The 17,332-nt window shown below is 37.4% G+C and overlaps 1 protein-coding gene across 1 annotated transcript; it reads left to right on the top strand.

The window, feature by feature from the left end:
- The first annotated feature begins 242 nt into the window (after positions 1–242).
- LOC130050583 (uncharacterized) lies at positions 243–16,342 on the top strand. Its single transcript, XM_056150816.1, has 3 exons — positions 243–384; positions 786–2,495; positions 14,378–16,342. Exons 2-3 carry the CDS (start codon positions 816–818, stop codon positions 16,085–16,087), a joined length of 3,390 nt encoding a protein of 1,129 aa, XP_056006791.1. The 5' UTR covers positions 243–384; positions 786–815; the 3' UTR covers positions 16,088–16,342.
- The last annotated feature ends 990 nt before the right edge of the window (positions 16,343–17,332 follow it).

Raw genomic sequence — 17,332 nt, 5'->3', positions numbered from 1 at the left:
AAATTTGAAAGATTTCAATTTCAAAATAGTTTTGTAAATATCCTCTACTTTTTATCCATATCAAATTTTTCTGGTGTAGCATACCTCCTTATAACAGTAGAAGTTCTATGACGTTACGAATGAAATGCAAGATCAATTCTTTTTACTTGTATGACGCTCACTTGCCAATTTGTACATACCCCCCTTTATTTTGTAACAGTACATTAACAAGAAGGCTAAAACTAATTTAAGATTTGATAACTTTGTGGACTTTGAATCAATTGAAGCAGTAGATAAGGCGTACTTAGGTAGTGTATACAGGGTCCATCTCGTCACGTACAGGTATTTAAAGCACGGGACTACACTGAAGGTCGAAAGAACAGGGAGGCCATGTTGGATTTACAGGTGAGACAAAATTATTACTATTATATACACATCATTATAATTGTATAAGGCATATGCTTGATCAGAATTATTAATGAGACAGGTTTGATGACACTGGTCATTATAACGTGAATTTTAGAAATTCAGGGGGGGGGGTGATGTCGCAAAGGGTACAAGTACATGTATATATTTGTGATATACCTACATATTTATCAAAGACGGAAATATGATAATAATCTATCTTGGTATAATTCTAGCGTGTAAATTTTTAAATTGTTTCGATCTGTAGCAAGTTTATTGAAGTTCCCATCTAAACGATTTATATCCAATGTTTATTTCTAAATGATTGATATCCAATGTTTATTTCATGTCCTGCAATTGAAAACTGACACTAAAAATAATGTTCATTTCTCTATTAACAGTGAACTACTATTGTGACCCAGACACCAGAAATGCTGCACCCCCGGCGCAGTGCCCAGCACGTCCTACTATGCGACTCCTGTGAAATTGCCCCCCTACAGAGTCACTGTGAACGTTGTAATATAAATCTTTGTACTAACTGTGTAGACAAACATCTCTTGGATTCGTCTAGAAAACACCGAGTCATACCGTTCATAGAGAAATGTTCTACTCCTAACTACCCAAGATGTCAAAGCCACCCCGACAAACAGGGCGAATCTCATTGTGAGAAATGTGGCCTTCCCGTCTGTTCTACCTGCGTCGCCTTCGGTAAACACAGAGGTCACGATATATCAGATATTCAGAAAGAACTCAGCGCTAAAACACAAGGTTTACGAACAGATTTGAAAGAACTCGAGACCAGAATTTACCCCCGATATCAAAAAATTGTCTCCGATGTCCAAACTGAGAAAGTCGAGTTAGAAACGAAGTACGGGAAACTGACCACAGTTGCCGACCAACAAGGAGAAGCCTTACACCGGGAGATCACCGCCATTGTCAAGAAACGGAAATCCGACATTGCGGAGATGAAAACTAAACATCGGACTGCCTTAAATAAAAACAAAGATGAAATCACACACAGTATTACTGAACTTAAACAAATCATTCTAAATCTGAAGACAATATTGGAATCCAATGACGTCTCCCTAATATCTACCTACAAATCTAGGAATGCCGAGTTCAGGAGATTACCACCAAAAGTCCAAGTTACATTACCAAGTTTGTCACCTCAGAAAATAAACACAAAACAGATCCGTGAAATGTTTGGTTCTCTGTTGCCATTATCCATTAATCCAGAAGAACGAGGCTACATAATGAGGTCAGTAGAAGCTGTATCGTCTCCTCCAGTCAAACCACTGCTTGATGAACCGCGCGTCACCGCAACCATAGACACTGGGTATGAATATCTATACAGTGTTAGCTGTGTCAGTGAGGAACAATTCTGGACACGCGGGAGTAACGAAATCATGAAGCTCCTCAACCTCCGGGGTAAACTACTGACATCAATACAAACCAAGTCAGGGGACTGGCCAGGGGACATAGCAGTGACACGGGACGGAGATCTTGTTTATATTGACACTGATGATAACACTATGAACCTCGTTAAGAACAAAAAGATACAGACGGTGATCACGCTACAGGGGTGGAAACCTCTCGGTGTCTGCAGTACCTCATCTGATGGTTTCCTGGTTACCATGATCAGTGATGATAGAAAACAATCCAAAGTTGTGCGTTACTCTGGCTCCACAGAGACACAAACCATTCAGTTTGATGATCAGGGTCGTCCTCTATATTCATCTGCTTATTGCATCAGTGAAAACAGGAACCTGGATATCTGTGTGGCTGACTGGGGAGTTGGTGCAGTAGTGGTGGTCAATCAGTCAGGAAAACTCCGATTTAGATACACTGGTCATCCCTCTAAAACCAAGCAATCATTTGATCCATACGGCATCACTACAGACAGCCAGAGTCACATCCTGACAGCAGACTATGAGAATCACCGTATCCACATCCTAGATCAGGACGGACAGTTCCTCCGTTACATTCATTGTAATTTAGAACTTCCATTCGGTTTATGTGTGGACATCAGAGACAACCTCTTTGTGGCTGAGTGGGTCACTGCTAAAGTGAAGAAAATCCAATATCTATCAACACAGTGTTCATCACAGATATAAACACGGTGTTAATTACAGATATAAACACGGTGTTAACATAACTCAAGTGACCCCCAAACGTCCAGTCTTCTGATTCAAGGTCACAGTCTTCTGTTTACCTTTAATGACGTCACAACACGAATCTAAATCTCCACAGTCCTACAAAATAAACACAGATAGAAATCTTATCAAACTCAATTTCCAAGAATATTGTATTAATTTACTTCAACAAAGAACTGACTTGATTTAGCCAGTCTTGACAATTGATACTGATCCCCCCTCCGCGATAATTTTTTTGCGGCGATAATTTCTCTGAAATGTGCAGATTCCCTGTCTATCTCATCCCTCTTTCGATTTATGGAATCGTTTCACGCATTTTGAAAGTTTTAGAGATTGGCTTTCCACCGGTTCATTTTATCATAGAGGTCTATAGACAGGGAATGCACACATTTCAGACAAATTATCAAAATTAGGGGGGGGGGGTAATTAGTATCCATATTTCAGGTGCTTGTGATCTCAACTACAGGTACATTGTACATCATGAATTTAGCTGGCCTAGAAGTTCTCTCATTTATACTGTATTCTGCAGGAGATAAAAATCTGACGTAATCCAGTCATTATAACTTACCTAACAGTACATTACCTGACAATCACTAAGTACTGTCCTCCAACGCAAGTCCTTTGTCTGACAGGATGAAAGTGTCGTCTGATCAATCAAGAAAGACAACCTTTCTATTTCTGTGACGTAGTAAACAGCAAAAACTGTAGGAGTTATATTTCTTGATAGGATACCAATCCAGGTGCGGATCCAGGAATTACAGTTAGGGGCATAACTTCACGAGTCAGGGGTCTGCCTTACGGCGTCCAGTGGGTCCAGGGATTGAAGCTCTACTGCAGCTCAGGGGGCAAAGCCCCTGCAAGTTCCTGTGGTCATTTAAAATCACAAAACTTCTTACAACTAAGATCATACATATTTTATTTCTGTCTTATACCCAAATATGAGCGTAACTACGCCAAAACTAATAATGCCAGTTTTAGCGCCTGTGTATATAAAGTGTGTACTTAATTTGACTCATTCAGGGATTTATTGGTGAAAACTTATCAAAGAAGATTATGTACATTGCTTTAAGATTAAGATTTGTTTTTGTGAAATGGGCCTCTGGATTTTAAAAGGCTTGAAATATGTCTTCTATATAGTAAATTCGTTTTATTTATTTATTTATTATCTTTCCCTTTTTCTTTTTTTTTTTTTACTTTTGTTGGTTTTTTGTAAACAAAACATCATGATTTACCTTAGATTAACCAAAAAAGTTCCTTTTAACTGAAAGCACCCCAGCATTATATTCTAAAGAAAATATTTAATGAGAAATAAATCTGGGTGATAAGTAATGTAAATTTCTTTTTCTTCAATCATTTTGTTATATTTTCATGTACTATATTCATTTTATTTTGTCATAACTGACCTTTGACCTATGGAAAGGGCTTATATAGGCATTGTGTCTGCTGCCTAATCCTATTTATGTATGTATTTTCTATATATACATGAATATTGATGGATTGTATCTAGCTTAACGTCTCGCTCGAGAATTTTTCACTCATATGGAGACAGGTGAAGGGTTCACATTTAGACCTATGCTCGGCGCTTACAGCCATTGAGTAGTGAGGGTTCTTTATCGTGCCACACCTACTGTGACACGGGACATCCGTTTTTTAGGTCATCTCCGAGGACCCATGACATTCACACCTGATGCCGAACGTTTGGCGATGGAACTGTCACTACCTGTTTTAACGACTTCGGTCTGTCGCGGCCGGGATTCTAACCCCGGCCTTCCGCATGCGGGGCGAACGGTCTAACTTTTCGGCCACAGCGGCGGTATCTGTTGAAATGGAATAAAAATGAAAATAAGTATTCATATTAATTGTTATATAGGTACACAACTAGAAATATGTCCATAGGACTTGAATACCCCGCCCGATCTGACCTTTGTAATGCAATATGAAAATAAGGGACCCATGAGTCACTTTGGCTCATATCTAAAAACTTCCCCTATATATTTGTATGTAAAATGTTAATCCCCTATTGTGACCCCAACCTTACCCCGTGGGCCATGGTTTTTACAAACATGAATCTGTACTATGTCAGAAAGCTGCCATGGAAAGTTAAACTTCTCTGGACTAATGGTTCTTGAGAGGATTTTTAAAGATTTTTCCTATATATTTTCATGTAAAAAGCTGATTCCCTATTGTGGCGCTACTCTATCCCAAAGGCCATGTATTTAGCAAACTTGAATCTGCACAATGTCAGGAATCTTCCATATGAATTTGAACTTTTCCGGCCCAGTGGTTTTTAAGAGGAAGATTTCTAAATGAATCCACCCTATTGTTGTATTTTTGTAAATATCTCTCTTTTGAATGGCAGATAGCCCTTCATATGAACAAATTTAAATCCCCTTTATCCAGGGATAATTTGTACCAAGTTTCGATGAAATTAGCCTGCTGGTTCTGGAGAAGAATTTTTAAATTTGTCAGTGTAATTTCACTATTTCTCTCTAATCATTTCCACTTGGAGAAGGACATTGTCCCTCATTTGAACAAACTTGAATCCCCTTCATAATAATTATAATGAATAAACACGGACCCTTGGATATACAAGAGGTGAGATCAGGTGCCTAGGAGGAGTAAGCATCCCCTGTTGACCGATCACATCAGTCGTGACCGCTATATCTTGATCATGCAAAAGGAGTTATCAGTTGTCAAAATCAGTGTACCAAGAACGGCTTAACAATCGCTATTAAACACGTGGACAGACAGCACTTGACCCAAACATTGGTTGTATTTATAAATTAGATCATTATATCGACCATGGAATTTGCGAAATGCTTACTTTAAACGCGATTGTTTATTGATCCTATCATGATATCCTATTTAGTATGATATGTAAAAACTCCCTGACCAGCGGGATCGGCAAATTAAAAACCAATTGTTTTAATTGTCAGTCCAGATCTCGATATATTTCCTTAAAAGCCGATATAGGTAATCATATAAATATATATCTATACATATGATTATATTTATCAATCATTCATTTCTGAACATTTGATTTAAAAGTGCTCGAAATAATTTCTTAAATATGATCAACTGTACTCTATTCAATTTCAAAAGTTCATTCATAGATGCATCATGCTCGGAACCTGGGGAGTAGGGGGGTGGGGGTGGGGGTTGCAAAGTATATGTACATGTATCATCGAGATTTATGAGTGATTGCATTTGTGCGCTTTGTAATTGGGAAAGAACAATATTACAAAATTATCATTGTATGATTTTGTACAAAAGGTTATCAAAGAAATACACTCGAACAACCTGTTTGATATTCTTTTCATTTACAATTCACATAATAGATTATATTGATTATTTTTGTAACAATTCATTAACACCCGATGCTTAACCATAGGTTGGGATTCGATGTGGATGTATTAATATTTACACCTTTCACTTGTTTCCTGACAACAAATTTCTGGACAGTGTAAACCTTTGATTATATACTACTGCATGAAGTCATTGGCTTTTTCACAAAATACATGGGATAAACTGGACTAAGAGGCCACCCAGAGGCGCTTACAACGGATTACACTAAAACCACGTGTAGTTCATTAACAAACCGTGATATGTCTTTCTGTTTCTTAACTTTTCACATATTCAAATTGATTATTTAAGTTCTGCATTGAAAATGCCTAAATCCTATTCACATCACTTTCATTTTGACATGATATGAATAGTTTTAGACATACAGATTTTATAAAAAGGTGGATGATCTTAAAGGAAAGACGGCTACACATTTTGAGGTCAAGGTCACAAAAGATCGTCCATCTCTAAATTTGTATGATATCATTATGACATGATTTAGCGGGGGAGAAATTTCTATAGCAAACTTCCATTTTTTATGTAAATGTAGTTGATTGACTTATGAAGTATAAAGTAATATTAGTATAGTGTGTATTGAATGATATGAAATTTATAGAAATATGGGGTCCTTTCTGAATAATCAGCTTCATTGATTTTTCATACAAATAACTTCTTTCCGAATCCCATGATACAAACAAACTAGACACTTACTCCTTAGATGTATTAAATATATTAAAGAATCCTTTTCAGATCAAAAACCACAAATCTACAATTTGTTGAAGTATCTTCAATTAGATTAAGGTTTTTTCAGTCCATCTCAATATCTCTACATCCAATGGTTTTGTCTTCGATATCTTTACCGATTGAAATGATAACCATTTCCTCATGAATGTGAAAGAAATGTGCGTATGAATCTTGCTAAATATAGTATGACTATTCTTATGACTGGGAATTCCAACAGAAATGAAAAGTAGAATTATAAAACAAAATTAAGCGACCCTGGTGAGTGTTGTAGCCCATGGAATTTTTGTTAAATTCATCTGCATCAGCAAGTGACTTGGATGAGAGATGTGATCCATGGCTTCTTGTTAGTTCCCCTTGTTAGATCAGGGTACTGCTTTCAGATCACCTGAGTTAGAAATTTCTCCATTATCAATGTTTTTATTTCTTCTCATGAGACAGACACGTGACAAATTTCAACCAAACTTATCAAGCTTCAAGTTTATTCAAATGAGTGTCATGTTTCTTTCCAAGGTTAAAAGAAATCTCATGAAAAAGAATGAAAATAACGAACAGTGATTAATCTCATATGACTATTCTCATATGACTATGAACCAGGAATGTCAAAACTTGGGTGAAAGATTCTTTATATAATAAAAGCCAGAATCATTCAATCCCCGGGGCCAAAGCAGGTCCACAATAGGGGTTCAACGATCTCATAGGAATATACATACCATCATTGAAGTGCAATTTGTCAAATTGATATGAAAGCACATTATTCCATCTCCTCTCACAAGAATTGTGTAAGCTTCCTTTCCGGTGACCTTGACCTTTCACCTGTTTCATTAAAGAGCCAACAAAACTACCGTACGGTTTCTTCACGGATCACTGCATGTGGGCGGAGCTTATCTATGGTATGGTGATTGTTATTTTACCTGGAATTTACCTGGCCGAGACATCAGGGTGTAGTGTATAGTTTTGATATACACGGGACCTATCTCAGGGCCCTCTGCAGAGTTTTTGTGGTCATATTGTTTGAATAATGACTGTATTCCTAAGGGTAGCTGACACACAGTTTACACCACCACCACCCCCTTCTTCCCCCTGTAGAATAGGCCTACATCAATTATATTTTTCTTAATACGAATGGACGTTTTATCTGATTCTAAAGTGAAATTGTGTTGATCTGAATTTAGTGCTCTCTCTCTCTCTCTCTCTCTCTCTCTCTCTCTCTCTCTCTCTCTCTCTCAGTCATTGACTCAACGAATAATTTCTGTTATAAATATAGAGGTGTCATAAATTGATGACCTCATTATTTCAATAAGGTACACGTTTTAGAAATTATTGTGAAAATTATTGTTTGATTTCCGTTTGTGTAATTTATGATACATGTATCAAGAGTGGGAAATTACAATTATATTAATATTGCATTGTTCAGGGGTCTTTTTAAAAACAATTGAATTATGAGAAAATAGCAGTTGTGGACAGGTAAATGCTATTAAATCTCTAGAATGCAGGGCTTCCTCAAGATCCAAAGAATGCTTGTGAGCACATGATGTCAAAATTCATATATGCAAGGTGAAGATAACGAACAGTGATCAATCTCATAACTCCTATAAGCAATACAAAATAGATAGTTAGGCAAACACGGACCCCTGGACACACCAGAGGTGGGATATATGTAATTTGTTAATACTGTTTTGAAACCAAGGGTCAACGTAACCGCCTTGTAACCAGGGATGAGCATGACCAAAAACAACGAGTCCATCCTCGGGATTAAAACAGGAACATCACTAACGATGCAAAATCCTCCCGTAATTTACCAATCTGTACTCATAACATGATACTTATTTCAAGTTTGTATTTCATTTTCAAAAATATCAGTACCAAGGAAAAAACTCTGAGCAACTGAAAGATAAGACTTAAAGCATACGAAGAAAAGTCCGCACATCTGAGTACCTATATAGACGGACATACAGCGCCATACTATAAATAAATACGCCCCATCAAAAGATGGCGTACAAAGAGAGGTAAAATCCTCGGCTTTCAGGATTTAGATTGACCATCGGAAACAAAAGGGACTTAATTCTAGTGATCTTTAAATTCCGCAAAAAATATGAAATGGAACAAATCAAGCAAGATAGGTATTGGTCTTATCTTACCTGGTTGTATTTGAAGTACCTCGGTTTATTTAAAACTTACCTCGCCGTCTCAGGATTTGCAAATGAGCAGTCTTTCAGACAACTCTGGTTAGCATCAATTAGTTTTATGTATCCTTTATATTAAATCCAGTCTATAGGCAATGGTGTTTTTATTGCCCTACTTTTATAAAAATACCAGGAATACTGCGTTTCAGTTGACGAAAGAATTACCAGGTGAACTGAACAGGCACTGCAGAGCAAATCTTATGTTTTATTGATTATTTTAAAGCGAAATATCTTTTCACTTAGTTGCAAAAATATTCTATCGGAAAAGTCAAACCTTTTCAGGTGAGGAGATACCAAAAGGGGGGGGGTCAGACTGATTAATGCCGGTCCAGGACAGATTAATTGATGTAAGATATGTTCAACTCTTAACAAACAATTGGGTGTTATACACTTAGTTTAGATATCATAAAATATAAATATTTTCTTTCATGAAACGACAAATTATGGCATCAAATCGCGGTTAATATATTAATCGTGAATTTTTCATAATATGACATAACCGCAAACGTTTTTTATTTGTAGTCAGCCTATGTGGCTACATCAACTTACATATTTATACTGAATGCATGATCGTTTGGGTCATCCTGCAACAGGATATCCAGGGTATCTTCAGATTTGCGTGGGTATGGATAACATCTTTAAGAGCGCTGTTAACGTGAAATTCTGTGAAATAAAATACTGTGAATTCCCTCTAAAATGTTTTTGTCATGAATGCTACTCCCAAACCTCGTACGTTGGGAAAGAGGGAGGGGGATTTCCAACGTTTAAAACTATGTATCAGTCAACCCAAAAGACTACATCAATTTTAGGGAGGGGAATTTTATTTATATGTGGTTACTTTCACAGGGGTCTAAGATACCATTCTTAATTATTATAGTTTAAATAATTCGATTATGCAATCTGTTTGGTTAGGTTTCGCTTCTGTAAATTTCGTTTCGTTTCGCTTCTAACAAATACTCTACTTAGTCCATGCATTTATTATAATATGTACAGTGTAATTACAAAATGCATGTAACAACAGAGATCGATTGGGAAGCAAGTCGTGCAATGCCTTATGTAAATCCACTATCGGGATATAGTTATGTTATAATAATATGATAATAGGTTGAATTTATGTCGATAACAGGTTAAATACTCCATTCACTTTATCGTGAAATGGAGCGGGCACCTGTTAGATGGCTGCACGTATGGGTATCCCAAATCGAAATCGAGCCTACTTTTTATAATCTTTTCTGTCCTCGTATTGATTAATTATATGATAAGTTAATACTGATGCAATTACATTTCATTTATTCTCGAAAAGACAAATTTTATTGACAAGATTTCACTGCTCAAGATCATCACACTATCCCACGTGACCAAGTGCATTCGATGATACATGTATATGTCTCCAAACACCGAAGTGTAGAGGAAATATTGTTCAGGTAGCAGTCTTCCTACTCTTCGATGAGTGTTGAACACACATCCACAAATAAGATTTCTGAATAAAGATGAAGTGAAACTTTATAATAAACTCAAACGAATTCAGTTCATCTGCCTTATTAATGAAGTTCTTTTGTTTCAATCGAATATCACGTGACTTTCACAAAGTACATAAAACGATACCTTTCAATCTGCTTGGTACAATGAGTCGTACATTTTCAAACTTACACGTGCCTTCAGATAAAGACCTGTAATTACAGTTGTAAATATGTCACGATCTGAAAAACGATGAATTGATTAGATTTTGTTAATAAATATGATCACCACATTGACAATGAATACATGACAAGGCCATGCTAAAGAAAGATTAGAATCGCTGCGGTGGTTTAGAGGTAAGGCGTTCGCCCCGCATGTGGATGGTCGGGGTTCGAATCCCAGCCACGACAGACCTAGGCGAGGGACGTGTAAGTTGTTAGAACTTGTTCTCAATCCTTTTGATTTGATAAATAAAATATTTTCAACAAAAAAAAGACAGACAGACTTAAGTCGTTAAAAGAGGGAGTGACACAGGGTTTTGACACAATGTGAGGAAACTGGTATATATAGTATAATGGTGACTATAATAGACACTATTATACTTTATAAACCAGTTTCCTCATATTGTGTCAAAACCCTGTGGGGAGTGACTGTTACATCGCCAAACGCCCAGCATCAGGTGTGAATGTCACGGGTCCTCGGAGATTACCATAGCAAGAGGCCCATGGGACACATCGCTCACCTGTCACCTTGGCTCATATTTAAAGATTTGTTCCTATATATTTGCATGTAAAACTTTGATCCCTATTGTGGCCCCAACCTACTGCCGGGGTCATGATTTTTACAAAATTGAATCTGCACTAAATCAGGAAGCTTTCATGTAAATGTAAACTTTTCTGGCGCAGCGATTTTTCAGAAGAAGATTTTTATTGATTTTCCCTATATTTTTGTATGTAAAATTTTGATTTCCTACTGTGGTCCATCTTACCCCCAGAAACCATGATTTTTACAAACTTGAATCTGCACTATGTCAGGAAGCTTTCGTGCAAATGTAAACTTCTTTGGCCCAATGGTTCTTGAAGAGAAATGTTTTAAAGATTTTTTTTCTATTTATTAGTAAAACTTTGATCCCCTATTGTGGCCCCATCCTAGCCAAAGGGGTCATGAGTTTAACAAACTTGAATATGCACTATGTTAAAGAGCTTTCATGTAAATTTCAGCTTTTCTGACTCAGTGGTTCTTGGGAAAAATTTTTCAAGATTTTCCCTATATATTTGTATGTAAAACGTTGATCCCCTATTGTCGCCTCACCTTACTCCCGGGGGCCATGGTTTTAACAAACTTGAATCTGAACGATGTCAGGAAGCTTTCATGTAAATTTCCACTTTCCTTGCCCAGTAGTTTTTGAGAAGAAGAGTTTTCAAGATTGTCTCTATCTATTTGTATGTAAAACTTTGATCACCTATTGTGGCCCCATCTAACAACAGGGAGACATGATTTCAACAAAATTGAATCTGCACTATGTCAAAAAGCTTTCATGTACATTTCCACTTTCCTGGCCCAGCAGTTTTTGAGAAGAAGATTTTTAAAGATTTTCCCTATATTCTTGTATGTAAAACTTTGATCCCCTATTGTAGCTTCATCCTAACCCGGGGGGCATGATTTTAACAAACGTGAATCTGCACTATGTCAGAAAGCTTTCATGTAAATCTCAATTTTTCTGGCTTAGTGGTTCTTGAGAAGAAGATTTTTAAAGACCTTTCCTATTTGTTTGTATGTAAAACTTTGATCCCCTATTATGGCCCCATTTAACACCTGGGGTCCATGATTTTCACAAACTTGAATCTGCACTATGTCAGGAAGCTTTCATGTAAATTTCAGCTCTTTTGGCTAAGTGGTTCTTGAGAAGAAGATTGTTAAAGATTTTTCCTATATATTTGAATGTAAAATTTTGATCCCCTATTGTCGCCTCATCTTACTCCCGGGGGCCATGGTTTTAACAAACTTGAATCTAAACTATGTCAGGAAGCTTTCATGTACATTTCCACTTTCCTGGCCCAGCAGTTTTTGAGAAGAAGATTTTCAAAGATTTTCCCTATATTCTTGTATGTAAAACTTTGATCCCCTGTTGTGCCTTCATCCTAACCCGGGGGGGGGGGGGGGGCATGATTTTAACAAACTTGAATCTGCACTATGTCAGAAAGTTTTCATGTAAACCTCAGTGTTTCTGGCTCAGTGGTTATTGAAAAGATGATTTTTAAAGATCTTTCCCATTTATTTCTATGTAAAATTTTGATCCCCTATTGTGGCCCCATTTAACCCCCGGGGTCCATGATTTTCACAAACTTGAATTTGCACTATGTCAGGAAGCTATTATGTACATTTCAGCTCTTCTGGTCCAGTGGTTCTTGAGAAGATTGTTAAATGACCCAACGGGCCACCTTATTTTTGCATTTTTTTTTCTTTGAAGGGGGCATGGCCCTTCATTTGAACAAACTTGAAAGCCCTTCACCAAAGAAAGCTTTTGGCCATGTTTGGTTATAATTGGTCCAATGGCTCTGGAGAAGAAGTCGAAAATGTAAAAAGTTTACAGGCAGATAACAGACGATGAGGTGAGCTAAAAACGGATGTACATAGTAGTTGTTGCACGGTAAACAACCCTCAAAGCGCCGAGCATAGGCCTAAATTTGAAGCCCTTCAGCGGTATTGGTGAGGTCTCCATATGAGTGAAGAATTCTCGAGAGGGACGTTAAACAATATGCAATCACTCAATCAATCAATTATTAACAGGAAAATCAAACAATCCACGTCAGAATCTGTCAATCGATTTAGCGAGGAAAAATATATAAAATAAAGGATATCGTTTTATCTTAGTTCAAGTTATGGCAAATGATATTGGTACATCCCAAATAAATTGTTCAAGTAACATCACGATATTGTTGTCATTTAATTTCCTTTTGTTTAAAATGTCCTTTTATAAACAAATATTTGGATATTCGGGTTGACAGATCGATGAAATTTCATAGAACCAGTGTGTAGATTTGATATAATCACGATGCCAAGATGTGATGTCCCGCGGGGAACTGTCTGAAGGAGGTACTATACATCGTGATAATGGCTGACTTCCCTTTAAAACCTGGATCAAAAAATATAAATATCAGCAATATTTGCCTATTCATTTCAAACTTCATCGCCTAGATGAGTAGCTCAGAAGATTAGCACGTCGACTATTGAACTGTAGCTCGCGGGTTCGAGTCCAGTAGGGGTTTTAAATTTTTATTAGATTGCTTTCTACTAAAAGAGCATTTTTTGACTAAATAAAGTAAATTTGAAAGATTTCAATTTCAAAATAGTTTTGTAAATATCCTCTACTTTTTATCCATATCAAATTTTTCTGGTGTAGCATACCTCCTTATAACAGTAGAAGTTCTATGACGTTACGAATGAAATGCAAGATCAATTCTTTTTACTTGTATGACGCTCACTTGCCAATTTGTACATACCCCCCTTTATTTTGTAACAGTACATTAACAAGAAGGCTAAAACTAATTTAAGATTTGATAACTTTGTGGACTTTGAATCAATTGAAGCAGTAGATAAGGCGTACTTAGGTAGTGTATACAGGGTCCATCTCGTCACGTACAGGTATTTAAAGCACGGGACTACACTGAAGGTCGAAAGAACAGGGAGGCCATGTTGGATTTACAGGTGAGACAAAATTATTACTATTATATACACATCATTATAATTGTATAAGGCATATGCTTGATCAGAATTATTAATGAGACAGGTTTGATGACACTGGTCATTATAACGTGAATTTTAGAAATTCAGGGGGGGGGGGTGATGTCGCAAAGGGTACAAGTACATGTATATATTTGTGATATACCTACATATTTATCAAAGACGAAAATATGATAATAATCTATCTTGGTATAATTCTAGCGTGTAAATTTTTAAATTGTTTCGATCTGTAGCAAGTTTATTGAAGTTCCCATCTAAACGATTTATATCCAATGTTTATTTCTAAATGATTGATATCCAATGTTTATTTCATGTCCTGCAATTGAAAACTGACACTAAAAATAATGTTCATTTCTCTATTAACAGTGAACTACTATTGTGACCCAGACACCAGAAATGCTGCACCCCCGGCGCAGTGCCCAGCACGTCCTACTATGCGACTCCTGTGAAATTGCCCCCCTACAGAGTCACTGTGAACGTTGTAATATAAATCTTTGTACTAACTGTGTAGACAAACATCTCTTGGATTCGTCTAGAAAACACCGAGTCATACCGTTCATAGAGAAATGTTCTACTCCTAACTACCCAAGATGTCAAAGCCACCCCGACAAACAGGGCGAATCTCATTGTGAGAAATGTGGCCTTCCCGTCTGTTCTACCTGCGTCGCCTTCGGTAAACACAGAGGTCACGATATATCAGATATTCAGAAAGAACTCAGCGCTAAAACACAAGGTTTACGAACAGATTTGAAAGAACTCGAGACCAGAATTTACCCCCGATATCAAAAAATTGTCTCCGATGTCCAAACTGAGAAAGTCGAGTTAGAAACGAAGTACGGGAAACTGACCACAGTTGCCGACCAACAAGGAGAAGCCTTACACCGGGAGATCACCGCCATTGTCAAGAAACGGAAATCCGACATTGCGGAGATGAAAACTAAACATCGGACTGCCTTAAATAAAAACAAAGATGAAATCACACACAGTATTACTGAACTTAAACAAATCATTCTAAATCTGAAGACAATATTGGAATCCAATGACGTCTCCCTAATATCTACCTACAAATCTAGGAATGCCGAGTTCAGGAGATTACCACCAAAAGTCCAAGTTACATTACCAAGTTTGTCACCTCAGAAAATAAACACAAAACAGATCCGTGAAATGTTTGGTTCTCTGTTGCCATTATCCATTAATCCAGAAGAACGAGGCTACATAATGAGGTCAGTAGAAGCTGTATCGTCTCCTCCAGTCAAACCACTGCTTGATGAACCGCGCGTCACCGCCACCATAGACACTGGGTATGAATATCTATACAGTGTTAGCTGTGTCAGTGAGGAACAATTCTGGACACGCGGGAGTAACGAAATCATGAAGCTCCTCAACCTCCGGGGTAAACTACTGACATCAATACAAACCAAGTCAGGGGACTGGCCAGGGGACATAGCAGTGACACGGGACGGAGATCTTGTTTATATTGACACTGATGATAACACTATGAACCTCGTTAAGAACAAAAAGATACAGACGGTGATCACGCTACAGGGGTGGAAACCTCTCGGTGTCTGCAGTACCTCATCTGATGGTTTCCTGGTTACCATGATCAGTGATGATAGAAAACAATCCAAAGTTGTGCGTTACTCTGGCTCCACAGAGACACAAACCATTCAGTTTGATGATCAGGGTCGTCCTCTATATTCATCTGCTTATTGCATCAGTGAAAACAGGAACCTGGATATCTGTGTGGCTGACTGGGGAGTTGGTGCAGTAGTGGTGGTCAATCAGTCAGGAAAACTCCGATTTAGATACACTGGTCATCCCTCTAAAACCAAGCAATCATTTGATCCATACGGCATCACTACAGACAGCCAGAGTCACATCCTGACAGCAGACTATGAGAATCACCGTATCCACATCCTAGATCAGGACGGACAGTTCCTCCGTTACATTCATTGTAATTTAGAACTTCCATTCGGTTTATGTGTGGACATCAGAGACAACCTCTTTGTGGCTGAGTGGGTCACTGCTAAAGTGAAGAAAATCCAATATCTATCAACACAGTGTTCATCACAGATATAAACACGGTGTTAATTACAGATATAAACACGGTGTTAACATAACTCAAGTGACCCCCAAACGTCCAGTCTTCTGATTCAAGGTCACAGTCTTCTGTTTACCTTTAATGACGTCACAACACGAATCTAAATCTCCACAGTCCTACAAAATAAACACAGATAGAAATCTTATCAAACTCAATTTCCAAGAATATTGTATTAATTTACTTCAACAAAGAACTGACTTGATTTAGCCAGTCTTGACAATTGATACTGATCCCCCCTCCGCGATAATTTTTTTGCGGCGATAATTTCTCTGAAATGTGCAGATTCCCTGTCTATCTCATCCCTCTTTCGATTTATGGAATCGTTTCACGCATTTTGAAAGTTTTAGAGATTGGCTTTCCACCGGTTCATTTTATCATAGAGGTCTATAGACAGGGAATGCACACATTTCAGACAAATTATCAAAATTAGGGGGGGGGGGTAATTAGTATCCATATTTCAGGTGCTTGTGATCTCAACTACAGGTACATTGTACATCATGAATTTAGCTGGCCTAGAAGTTCTCTCATTTATACTGTATTCTGCAGGAGATAAAAATCTGACGTAATCCAGTCATTATAACTTACCTAACAGTACATTACCTGACAATCACTAAGTACTGTCCTCCAACGCAAGTCCTTTGTCTGACAGGATGAAAGTGTCGTCTGATCAATCAAGAAAGACAACCTTTCTATTTCTGTGACGTAGTAAACAGCAAAAACTGTAGGAGTTATATTTCTTGATAGGATACCAATCCAGGTGCGGATCCAGGAATTACAGTTAGGGGCATAACTTCACGAGTCAGGGGTCTGCCTTACGGCGTCCAGTGGGTCCAGGGATTGAAGCTCTACTGCAGCTCAGGGGGCAAAGCCCCTGCAAGTTCCTGTGGTCATTTAAAATCACAAAACTTCTTACAACTAAGATCATACATATTTTATTTCTGTCTTATACCCAAATATGAGCGTAACTACGCCAAAACTAATAATGCCAGTTTTAGCGCCTGTGTATATAAAGTGTGTACTTAATTTGACTCATTCAGGGATTTATTGGTGAAAACTTATCAAAGAAGATTATGTACATTGCTTTAAGATTAAGATTTGTTTTTGTGAAATGGGCCTCTGGATTTTAAAAGGCTTGAAATATGTCTTCTATATAGTAAATTCGTTTTATTTATTTATTTATTATCTTTCCCTTTTTCTTTTTTTTTTTTTTACTTTTGTTGGTT

Source organism: Ostrea edulis, chromosome 9, assembly GCF_947568905.1.
Source record: "Ostrea edulis chromosome 9, xbOstEdul1.1, whole genome shotgun sequence".
Taxonomy (NCBI): domain Eukaryota; kingdom Metazoa; phylum Mollusca; class Bivalvia; order Ostreida; family Ostreidae; genus Ostrea; species Ostrea edulis.
This window is presented reverse-complemented; position numbering and strand designations above follow the sequence as displayed.